Consider the following 12,885-nt stretch of genomic DNA (forward strand, 5'->3'; position numbering starts at 1 on the left):
CTATTGCTATTGGACACAAAATGAGAGAAATATGTAAACTATTCTATTTATACATTAAATTGTGTGGGAACTCTGACTCTCAAATATGTAAACATTATCAGAAGGTTAAAGAAGTTTTATGAGAACTTTAAAACTTTCAAAAGAACTATAAAAGAAAACACTTTTAAAAATCAGGGCAACATTTAAACACCTTGGGTAGACAGTGGTTTTTGAATCCTATATTTTTTTCCACTAAAAGAGATTTTGATAGGTGGATGATTTAGACAAGAAGATTAAAAAAAATGCTGCAGAGATGACAGGATTTAGATATAGCCTAAGACTCTAAAACTATCTTCAGAATATGCTTTAAGTGATCCTATTGAACTTTCATTGTCAAATAACTCCATTTTAGCATTGAGGAGTAAATCAAACTCTTCACCATCCTCTTTCTCCAGCAAGCTCCTGACTTCTCATCAAAACAAATCTTACGGCAATACACTACTGGAAAACTTAGCATCTGGCAAACTTATGTTACTAATTTGTTTTTAAGAACATAACCCAACACAGAAGTGCAAACAGAGCAGATGACACTTGGCAAAGGTTTGAATTCCATTTATTTTCAAATTATATTAAATTATATTAGCAGCAGAGTTTTGTGGAAACTTTTTTTCTTAGTGTTCATTTATTTGTTTTCTAATTTTTATAATTATTAGAATTTGGTTGTTCACTTCGTGGCCTTTTGGGTTTTTTTTTCGTTTTCTCTTGAGTTGTTTTGATTTTGTTTTGTTTGTTGTGTTTTTTTTTTTTTGTTGTGTGTCAGCAATTCTAAAAGATTATTATTATAATCATGCAAAAGACATAGATAACTTGAAAATCTGTCTGCTTGGTATCCCTTCATGTTCTTGAAACCATTCTGGAGTCCTTCATGAGCAAAAGGTTGGGATGCGAGAATAGACACAAGGCTCCAGAATTTTAGAATATAAAATCACCTAGAATATTAGCAACAGAAGAAAGAAGACACTTGATTTTTTAAAAACAGCATAGTAAGAATTCTTTTTTTCAATCTCAAGTTTTTTTATAAATTAAGTTAGAAAACTTTACACAATTGTTAACAATGCTAGACTGGCCTAAGAATCCTAAGTAGACTTCCAAAACCAGTTTAGAGTGAGAAGGCACACATTGCATATTGAGATAGCTATCAATTTGAAGAGGTAGAGGACAACGTTAATCTATTAACAGTACAGCTTTTATGTTAATATCATTAAACATTGTCTATACAGTGTTCCTATATTTGTAAGGGTGCAAAGAGAAGGAAAAACAGTCTCTCATCTAAAAGCAACTGTATTCATCCAATCCCTTGGTCTACATCACCAGCTCTTCTGGAGACGCAGGTAGGGGAATTGAAAGAATTAGGAAGGCAAGGGAAAAAAAATAAAATCAACCCTATTTGTGTATGTAGGCAGAACACACCATCCAGACTGCAGTGAGGGTGGCTGAGCTCACAACACAATTCTCAGGACAGCTTGGCTACGTTGAGTGGAAGCAGCAGAAGCCCTCACAGGCAGAAAAAAAGCATCAGAAGTCATGCAAGTACTTCCCACAATACCAATTCAGACTCATTGCCTAATGTATTTATGAAGGTGCTTCACTGCTGGAAAAGCACTTCTGCTCCTGTTCACCCTGTCCATCAGACTTCTGGGTTACCATTAAGAGGAAAAAGCAGAAAGTAATAGCAGGACTGATGGAAAGGCGTTGTCACAGTGATGATCCGAGTGTGTTGCTAACCTTCCAGCATCTGTAAAATGTCAGCTGTTACTAAAAGCATCCATCTCAAAGTGTTAAAAGCACAGCTCAGTACAAAAATGGGATGATAATTTTCCTGTCCTTTGGATAGTCTTCAAATTTCTCAAGGTACCATCTGAAAAACAAAAAAAATCTGATGAGTATCGAGTCTTCAAAACACTGCTGAAGAAATGAAATAATTGCACAATGTATTTAATTTAATCCATACACATCCAAACAAAAAAAAAAAAAAAGCCTCTATAACCTATTCTGGATAGAAAAATGGCATTTACTGCACTCACCCTAATAACATCTAATCACCAAATATAACTACCTGCCAGCAATGGGAAATCAAACCAACAGATGTGGTGAGATATGTCAGGAAACCCATTATTGCAAAATGTATGGTATCACACATACTGAGAATTTACATGTTTTAGAATTAGAGGGAGAAAAAAATCAAAAACATGTCATTGCATAATAAGCAAGGGATGCTTCACACACTGGAATGAGAGTACCATTCTGCATAGAAACGTATTTGGCTGCAGTTAGAATTTGGGTAATCAAACTGAACATGACAAATATTGCACTTGCCGTATTGCTAACACTCCTCAAAGACCATCACTATTTTCAAATCCAGACAAAAAAATGCAGAGCACTATCAGATATTATTTGTGTTTTCACCTTCCATAACAAGCATGTTTACTCCTATTTTTGACTATTTATTGTTCTGCTTCTCTGAAATAAAAGAACTAAGTTAACCTGGGCTCCTCAAAGGTGCAGATATTCATAATATCCATAGTTAACTGCAAGATCAAAACTGGAATAAACAGAACAAAACATGCAATGCACAATAACCTGCACCTAGGGAATACAATTATTATCCTATTAACCCATTTCACTCATTTATTCTAAGTTTTTTAAATAAACAAACTACACTAACATGTTTCTTCACTTACATGGATTTGCTATTTTTAGTTGCTTGGCAGTTTTGTCCTGTGCCCCTATTCCATTTTCATGCATTTTTCCTTTAGTGTAAAAAAACTTCCTTTAACAACCGTTAGCTTTTCATGATGTTTGAAAGAGGGCCACCAAGGCTTAAGATTGATGGAAAAAAACCATGGAATTTGAACCTGAAGAACGTAATATACAAGGAGAGGCAGGAGAATCTGTTCTTGCTTCATCTGGCAAGGAGGAGACACTCAGAAATCAACTGGATTAGCCCTGAGCCTTGTGGTTTGCCACACACCAGTTGACTGGACACCACAACCTTCAAATGCTCCTCCCAACTCAAGATACTCTGCAACTCTGCTCACTAATAGCAGGTGACAAAACAGGACGAGACGGTCATAGGCAACAGGTTTGGAAGGCTCAGGTTGGACGTGGAAGAAACTCATTCACTGGGAGGGTATTACAGACCCGGAACATCCTACAAACAACGGGCAGGAAAACCTCTATTTCTGGAGACTTTTAGGACTCCATAAGACATAGACATGGTTGCCCTCACATATGGTCAGTATCTTTTTTCAACCCATTTCCTCCTAAATTCATGTTTATTTCCTCTTATGCCACTAAATTTCAACATAACAATCAAAGCAGGAAGCTGAATATAACCAAAACAAAATTAACATGTTCAAATTCTTTTAAGCATGCTATTCCTTAATGAGAATCCTTTCAGGAAACAAGTCTCCCCAAACTATAGTCCTTCTTGTTAGCAGGAAAGCTACATCATAAATACAGTACATGAGCAGTCAGAATGTTAAAGCAGAGAGTTTATTAAATATCATCTATCAGATCTGTTTTCATAATGTCCATACAATTGATTACAGACAATATGATACAGACATGAGTATAAAGTGTGCCTGTTAAAGACAGCCTGGATGATTTTCAAAAATTTATATATTAGAGAAACAAGTTTGAGAACAGAAAGTATAGTATTTGATAAACTTGTAGATATTAATTTACAGCTATTGATAAACTTGTCTATAATCTTCACAGATCCAGGATGTACTATCTTCATTTAAACATTATTTGAACATTTTGTTGTACTGTGTTTATGCTCTGCACTATTCTGCAGTACTCAATCTTCTCAGAGTATTCACTATCATTTTCTGCCCTACAGCAGCAGTCTCTTTCACAAGACTTGTTCTGCAACATCCCTGGAGGATGAGGCATAATTTGTGAAATGGAAATGTAGTGAGGCATAGACAACAGAATTGACAAGCCAGGAACACTTACTTGTGGTGCTGTCTTGCCCTTGAACCCAGGATGAAAAGAGTACACAATGCAAATGCAAGGCTTTCAATGGTGCAGCAGGCAAGGGCAAACCCAAACCATTCCAGGATCTCTCCAAAAAAGTTGGCTCCACTGACATACTCAAACATTCCTCCTGAAAGCAGGACAGAGTTACTTCAAAATACCTTAGTCAAGATGTTCAATGTTACCTTTTCTGTGTACCAAGTAGGAGCTATATTACTAATATCTCTATTTGATCTTTAAAGGCAGTGGAGACAGCATTTTTCAGTTCAAGCTGTACTATGAAGGATCACTTCAGACCTCATTCTAAGAGGTTTGTAGCTCCACTTTTCGTCTTTAAATAAAGAAGGAAAAGCAGATTTACTAGCATCAGAAGCAAGTACATGCCTTTTGAATAATTACATATTCTTTGATCGCACACTAAAACTTTTTAAAATATGTAGAAATAGAAGACATACTCCCCTTGAGTCCCAGAAAATACTCATAGGGTTAGTTAGCCTACAGTTTTTAATTTCTTTAAGTACTTTAGAAAATAAGTTAATTATGAACAATACTATTATTATGAAGTTCCAAATTTATTCTCTAGCTTACAAAGTAATTGCACTTTTGTTCCCATTCCTCATCAGATGTGCTGTTTCAGCTTCTACACTCCATGATAATTTGGCAGTCTGTGTTAAATCAATTGTACAGACAATTGTGCATAAACAATTGGTACTCAGCTGCTGGGAATTTTACAAATTAAGAATTTCACCCTAATTCCAAAGTTGGTGTACAAATGGATAACATCTCAGCATATGCTTTACCAGTGGGACCAAACAAACAGGTATTTGGCAAATGTAATAAAGGACGTGTTTTGACCTTGCTCTAATTACACTACTTTTGTGACAAAAGTGAAATTCTAGCACTTAAGCTGAATAAGCAACGTCAAAAAGATTACCTCCTCCTGATCTTACAGCAAATAACATAGTTCCTTCAGAACCATTTTGTACACTGAACACAGTGTAGTATGTTCATATTCATTTTTCACATGAGCACTTTAATTTACATCTATTAAAATTATAATTATTCTTGGTGAAAAATAAGTCTACCTTATATATCTTAGTTCTTACAGTTTTATTAAAAAAAAAAAAAACCAAGAAAAAGCAACAACTAAAAAAAAAAATGTAGTGAGATAACAGAATTCAGAGGTAGCATTATTTTTCTGCTCTCAGTGAGCATAATGCACCCAGAAGAGTGCCTGTTTCCAAAAGTGATAATAAACCTTAACACTTCAATATACACTCCATAAAGCCTTTCACATTCTCCATTTTCCCATGAAGGCCAGAATTTACATTTACATTTACAGAATTTACATTTAGATTTCTGTCCTCTTTTCTCCATGTCTCCCTTTTCAAAATTGTTGCTGTTCTCCAATTACTTTAGGTACCTCCCTCTTATATCAGACGTGAGATGGGTCACATGCTGAGTACTTTCTTCATTCCCCTGCTGCTCCTACACTGAGTTAATAATTTAGGTCTTTCTTCTCCACCCACCTGCTGATTCTCTGAAAAGTTGGGCAATGCTGTTACATTTTTAATCCTTTTTAAAAATATAGCCAATGTTGGTCAAGAAACCCAAAGACTTGAACAAGGCAAGTGATATAATGAAACAGATTCCTTACAATACTTGGCTTAAGAGGAAAAAAATGTTTCCCAAATTATAAAATCACTTCCTGTGGTAGAAAACAAAATGTTATTTCCGGTTGCCTCTTATGTAATAAATTACTATCTACTCTAAAACACACCAAGCTTTAGAAGGCCATTTTCACACAGAACGATTTTAGGTTGGAAGAGATCTCTTGAGATAATCTTGTCCAACCACCACTGTTGAAGCAGGATCAGCCAGAAGAGGTTGCCCAGGACTATGCCCAGTCTGGTTTTGAGTCTCCCTCCAATCTCTCTGAGCAACCTGCTCCACACCTGTGTGTTTGACCATCCTCACAGCCAAAAAAAAAAAAAAGAAAAATTCAGATATAATTTTATGTGCTTGAATTTTGTGTCCACTGCCTCTGGTCCTGTCACTAGTCACTACTGAGGAGACCCTGGCTGTCTCTTCTTTGCAATATACAAACTTTGGTAAGATCTCCCTTGAGCCTTCTCTTCTCCAGGCTGAACAGTCCAAGCTCTCTCCAGCTCTTCTTATATGAGAGATAGTTCTTTTTGTTGTATTCATTTCTGTAGCATTCTACTTACCTCTTGGTATTTTGTAACCAGTTTCCCCTGGTTTTCTCAAATTTCTGAGAATATGATCAGAATGCATATTGGTGGCCATGCCAATCAACCATCCTAAAAAACCTAAGGAGAAATATTAAAAATACTACATTTAGTGTACTGTGTTCAGAAAACAAACTACACTCAGATATCACATTAGGCATATTGTCTCAAAGCAGTAGTAATGTACGCAGCATGAACAGTTCTGGTGACATCCTGCACAGTCCCAGTCCCACACTGTGCTCTTCAATCAGTAGAGCTCACAGTATTAACAGCTCCCTAGATGGGAGCTAGCACTGTAAAATTGAAGTTTATTCTTATGTTGCTCTTATATAAATGTATGTACATGCATATACACAGATGTAATGTGCATGTTTCCCTAACTTCGACATAGAAAAGTAAATATGCTAAAATTTTACACACTGAAGGAAACAGCCATTTTTAATCTTCCCAGAGGGACACATCTTAGCCCCATTCTCCTTTTACTATTTTACTGATAGCATATCAAAATTTCCCTAACAGATTTCTGTGCAATAAAAGGAATACAACTGTGAAAGAATTAATGTACCATTTACTTGTGCCATTCAGCATGTAAATGGTGTAGCCATTTATTATAGCCTTTCACAGAAACGGACATTGTTGTCTCATTCTGCATCCTTAGGTTGCCATGTGGGTAGGATAAATCAAAAGGAAGTTAGGATTGAAAATAGTTATTTTTATCCCTTGGCAACATGTTGCCTATGTTATCTTCTGTTGAAGGCAGCATTGCCCGCTGATAAGGAACAGATAAGGTCTATGTTTTGAGGTTAACAAGTGCCTCATCTCGGATTCTGTGATTAGTTTTTCCAACAAGACACAATCTGGAGCATCCAGATACCTATCCGTATTAGGAAAGACACTTGTAACCCACATCCCCTGCCCACAAGATTATAACTAGATTTGGACAACGCATACATGTTCTTCAGGTTTGATGTGTGAAGAGAGCAGAGTTGACACATGTTCTTAATTGCCTCATTGCCAGATAAAGTTTCATGCAACAGTTGAGATGCTGATGTTCTGTAACCTGCACCTTGTGAGTTACAGGTGCTGTTCTGCCTTGCAGAGCTGCTACTAAATGTGTTTTGATGCACAAAAGAGTTAGCCATCAACATTCAAAGGAAGTTGTTGAATAGGGACTTAAAGGAGTAAGAAAAGACATGGCATGCTGCAAAGAGTTTGAAGAAACTAAAGCAAGGAAAGGAAGAAAGCAGTTTCCAACTAAAAGCCCAGAGAGATTAGGAAAGGACACAAGGGTGAGGCACAGAGGTGTTGCTGTCCCTGTTTGTAGCAGTCACCACTTCAGGATACCACCAGCTCTCTTGGTAAATTCACAAGCTCTTTATTGGCATGCAGGTGTAAGGTTCATGCTGAAAGATTATGACGTTGTTCTTGGTTTGCAAGCTTATGGCTCTGCATTTGAAGCAGAACATTCCTGTTTCTTCTGAAAACAAACAGGTTCACTGCTCTGAACTAAATCAACACACAGTCTAAAGAAACCATGAGGAAATCACATCAAAACTATATTTATGCTCCAAATCAATTGCCACTGTAAATTTAAGTTTGTGTTCCCCAAAACAGACGAACTATATAATAAGGTTCCACAGTAAGAGAACACATCACTTGTTTGAAACTTCTCACTACAATAGTTAATCAGCCTGACTTCTCTAAATTTCTGACTTCATTGGAAATTTATCTAATTTCAGCTTCCAGATATTGAACCTTGGTTGGCTGCCCCTTGTAGACACTCTCATTTATCTTCCACATGTAACTTCATACAGCTTAAGAAATACCATCTTAACTACCAGGAAATATGCTTTCTTGCTATTATTATTTTCTAATATTCTAGTAATTTTTCTTTTAGAAATTTTAAACAGAAGTTTAAAGCCACTGCCAGATATTTTTGAAGTACTAGAACATAATAGTCCAGTTGTTTAGGGTGTGCCCAGTGTACAATATTTCATTTTGGCATTTGCTTTGACCAAAGCCATAAGCATAAACTGCAACTATTTGGAGGTTCCCAGCTGGGATGAATACCAAAGGCAATTATAAATTGCTAAGATCCAATTATGTTGGTATACACTACAAAACAAAAAAAATCCAAAAGATATTCTAATTATAGGAAATTAAAAGGAAAAAATAAAGTCTTCAGTTTAGCTGTTTAATGGGCATGCCAAATTTTATCTCAAGATTTGTTGGAATTACAAACAAAAAATCAGAAGTGTTCATACTATTAAAGTGGTTGATAGGTATACCAGGAATATTCACTTTCTTATTTTTCAGGATAACTTCTTAAAGCACTATATTGACTAACAATAATTACCAGAGCAACATTTCACTTCTAGTACCACTTAGTGGTACTAGAAATATATATAACCTTATATTTCAAACTGGTATTATTTGGGAAAAAAAAACAAACAAACAAAACCACAAATACAAACCAAATTAATTCATGCATAGAAGTATTCATAAGTGAAAGCAGATGAACCTAACTATTGCCATTTATACATTTGCATATTTCAGAAATCCTTGAAACTTAAAAAAACCTGAAACCCGCCCAAAAGAACCCAAGGAAACTTGAGCAACAAGTCCTACTAACTTGATTATTTTCAAGATATTTGATTAAGAAGGAACTGATTTATAGCTCCTTAATCATTATTAATTCACAGCACTGTATTGAGATATCTTTCAACTAAGGTAATGAAAACAGAGCCTGCCTGGCTTCAGTCTTCAGTTTTGATCAAGAAATATCTAAAGATTTTTGTTTCTTTTGCTGGATTCTGATTCAAGGAAAGTGGAAATTTTAAATGACCAAGAAAACTTCAAATATATTCTAGTGCCCTCTGAAGTCATTCCCTTGTACCTCAATGTCTCTATTTTTAGTGCACAAACAAAACTGCCTCCTAATCTTGGCAAGAGAATCTACTTATATTGAAATTTCTTCAATCTTATATTCATGACAGCATTCAGCACTGTTGTCCTCTATTGTCATTCAAAATAACACTGGAATAAAGCCAAAAAGTATCTTTTGTTGTTGTTGTTGTAAAAGGCTTGAGAAATAAAGGAGAAAGACTAACTTGCTCTGGCTACAGAATTAGAAAAGGAAGGGTACTGACTCAGATCAAGGATCTACACAGTCCAGTACTCTGCCTTTGATGAAGCAAAATATTCTGGTTTATCTTCAGATGAAAATGATCTTTCTGTAAAGATTTAATTGGGAAATGATACTATAATTTTGACAGTAGGCAAAAGTAGATGCCTAGGAAACAAAAAAAATGAGTAAATAAAATACTTTGTCACTAAATACCTTAGTCCTTTAGTCATATTCATTGCTTCAAGTATAAATGTAACCTCACTTCCCAATTGGGAGTGAATGATCAACCCTTCCACCCTTTCCTTGTGGGGCCAGTTTTGTCATTTGACAAAGCCACCTCCCAATTACAAGGGCGGCTGGATTGGTTCCTGTGTGTATATCCACTGTAGATATCCTGACACCAAGGACTTCTAGCATTTGCCATGGTATGTCAGTAGTTAGCAGCTATCCTTGCTAGATTTTTTACTCCACAAATTTGTTACTTTGGTTTAATCAACACGTTACACAGAAAAGCTTTGCTTCTTCTAAACCTGCATGCTGCTGGATCTTTGTAGGGCTTCAAGCTTCTACAAGAAGGAAAAAATACGTGACCTGGATTTACTTGGTTATTAGAGAGTAAAGACAACAATCAGATCATCTAGCACTGCAGAAAAAAGTGCGAGTTCATGGGTTAAAAAGCCTTCAGCTATACCAATGAGAAAATTATGAGAAAACTTTTAAAATGGCATTTGAGATACTGAAAATCACAATTAAAAAATTAAGAGCTGTGAAGACAGAGGAAAATTACACCTGATGTTCACATAACATGATTTAAGTCACCTGTAATGAAGCGCAAGCTGCCCAGCCAGCCTGGAGGGTAAGTTGCATAGGTGGTTAAGCTTCGGCCCTGCAAGTACCCGTTGAAAACACAGAACAGAAGTGCTAACACAAAAGTGAAAAATGGCGTTGGTTTTCCTTCACGGATCAGAAGAGGAAAGATGAGTGCCCTATAGAAAACAAAGAAAAGAAAATATATTGTATTAACCACAAAAAAAGATAGTTTTGAAGCCTAAACATTGTTCACACTACCCTACTTTACAAATTCTCAGCACCAGCCCTTGGTGTCTGTTTGAAAGGAAAGCTGCACTTGCTTTAACATCTAAAACATTCTCTTTTTTTTCCCTAGTTGGAATCACAAGACCAGTCCTCTCTACCATATGGCAGAAATTTTGAACTTTGCATCCAAAGCAATTACTTTGGTGACAGGAATAAAGACAGCTGATATTAAGCACAGTCCATATTTGTTCCTAAATCCTCAGTTGTATCATCAAGCTTTCTGAGATAAAATGAGGACCCTTCCACTAAATTCCTCCAGCATTTCCAGGGGGAAAGTTAATCCCCTTTAAATTAACCTAATTGACCTCAGTTTCCTCCCTACCCTGTAAGCAAAACCATTAATTGCTTCACCTTGACAGTTTTGGTCTACTCTATGACACCTCTAAAGACATGACAAACCCACAACTGACATCTCATTTGGGAAAGGAATCTTCATTGCCTTTCCTGGGAGGATTATGCAAGTAAACAAACTAGCTCCAAACAAGAAGAGCAGGTGAATACTCTTGTGCTCTTTCTTGTGGAATTAGCCAACTGCCAATTGTCTATTGATTTAATTATGATCTATAATGATACAGAAGCAGGATCACTGAAGCCTGAGCATTCTTCACATGTGTTCCACCTACCCAAGGACAACTGATTCAAAATAACCTTTACAAAGGAAGTCCAATTCTAATCGCTTTCGAGAAAGTGGAACAAATTCATTACAGGATTATTTAAAGCATGTAATGCTACAACAAACAGAACAAGGTAACAGAGAACGTTCTTCCAGTTCACGTTCACCTACAGAAGAGTCCCTTGGGTTTGGCAATAGCAACAAGCAACTGGAAAAAAAGAAATTGCCTCACATTCCTAGCTATTCCCAGACATCAAGCATGAGTTAAGATCCCATGTAAAAGCGAATGTCTTTACACTTAAGAATAGAAAAAGGGGGAGCAAAGACACAATCACAGGTTTTCAAAGGCAGCCTCCAGGCCAACCATATGTCATATACCTCCCTACCACAAGGCTGTTGGAATACTCTTGGTCAAAAGCAAGAGTTTTTCTCAGTAAGCACCAGAAAATAATATATCAATCACACAAGTGGCTTAAAATAAACCTGACAAATCTAATCCTCCTGTCTTGGAGGCAAATTTACTTTTGGAGTATGACAAGTGGCTACTGTCCACGACTTGAAGAGAGCAGCAAGATCACACCTGGGCTCCAGCTAAGCTGCCTTCTTCCAAGTATTTTTACAAAATGCCTGAATAGTATTGACTACCTGGCAACATAGGGCACTCAGCCTCAGCTTTGCCAATACTTTAATGAATCGTTGAATATGCTGAGCTGGAGGAAACACATAAGGTTCATCCAGTCCAACTCCTGCAACAAACGCTATGTTGAAAGACAGTGTTGAACAATATAAGTAGAAAATAGCTATTGTTTAGCAACATCAAGATTATATCACTACACGGTGCTGAACTTTCCTTTTTGTAACGCAGTGACCTTAATATAGCCTGGTCAATCCCTTGCTGAAGCGGGTGTCACCACGAGGCACCGCAGCAGCAGCGCAGGGATGGAGCGCTCCGTTCGCACACCAGAGCTTCGCAGCGCGCAGCACAGTGCACACAAGGGAGCCGGCACCGCACCGCCACAGCTATTTACCCAGATACCGTAACAACACAGGACATACCTTAGAGTAGCGAAGCAGAAGAGACGTCAGGAACTATTACATTAAGTAACAAACGCTAATTAACAGAACCTCAACCCCTTCGGTCGGGAAGCAGCAAGCAGGGATCTCTGTGAAGACCGATCCCTTCTCCTGCCTCCAGCACGGCAGGGATCCCCAGCCATCCGCCCCAGCCCCGCCCGTGCCCGCGGGCAGCGCCGCCCGCCCGACCCCGCACCTGTGCACGTAGTGCAGGAGGAAGCAGCCCAGCAGGACACGGTTGGGCCGGGCGGCCGCGACCGCCCCGCCGCAGGCGGCGAGCCCGAGCGGGACGAGGAGGGAGGGCAGCTCCTGCAGCGCCCAGGCGGGGCGGGCGGGCAGCAGCCAGCCGAAGCGCCGCGAGGAGTACCGGCCGTAGGGCATGGGGATGAAGCAGAGCAGCAGGGCGGAGCCGGCGCCCACCGCCATCAGCCCGTAGGAGAAGAGCTCCAGCAGCCGCCGCTCCTCGGGGCCCTCGGCCCAGAACCACAGCGCGCACACGCCGCCATCGCCAGCAGCCCCCATCGCGCTCTGCCGCCTGCGGTTCATCTGGCACCGCCAGCGGCCGCCGGGGCGTGACCCCCGCCGCCCCGCCCATCGCCCCGCCCCCCGCCGCCCTGCCCATCGTCCCGCCCCCGCCGCCCCGCCCATCGCCCCCCCGCCGCCCCGCCCATCGCCCCGCCCCCGCCGCCCCGCTCCTGCCCCTCTCC

The 12,885-nt window shown here is 38.8% G+C and overlaps 1 protein-coding gene across 1 annotated transcript; it reads right to left on the reverse strand.

Annotated features, from left to right (window-relative positions):
- Positions 1 to 575: 575 nt before the first annotated feature.
- On the reverse strand, positions 576 to 12,770 carry SRD5A1 (steroid 5 alpha-reductase 1). The gene is made up of 5 exons (XM_004174910.6): positions 12,375 to 12,770; positions 10,216 to 10,382; positions 6,249 to 6,350; positions 4,000 to 4,150; positions 576 to 1,897 (listed from the first exon to the last, which is right to left on the reverse strand). Exons 1-5 carry the CDS (start codon positions 12,722 to 12,724, stop codon positions 1,831 to 1,833), a joined length of 837 nt encoding a protein of 278 aa, XP_004174958.5. The 5' UTR covers positions 12,725 to 12,770; the 3' UTR covers positions 576 to 1,830.
- Positions 12,771 to 12,885: the final 115 nt, after the last annotated feature.

Source organism: Taeniopygia guttata, chromosome 2 (genome assembly GCF_048771995.1).
Source record: "Taeniopygia guttata chromosome 2, bTaeGut7.mat, whole genome shotgun sequence".
NCBI lineage: Eukaryota > Metazoa > Chordata > Aves > Passeriformes > Estrildidae > Taeniopygia > Taeniopygia guttata.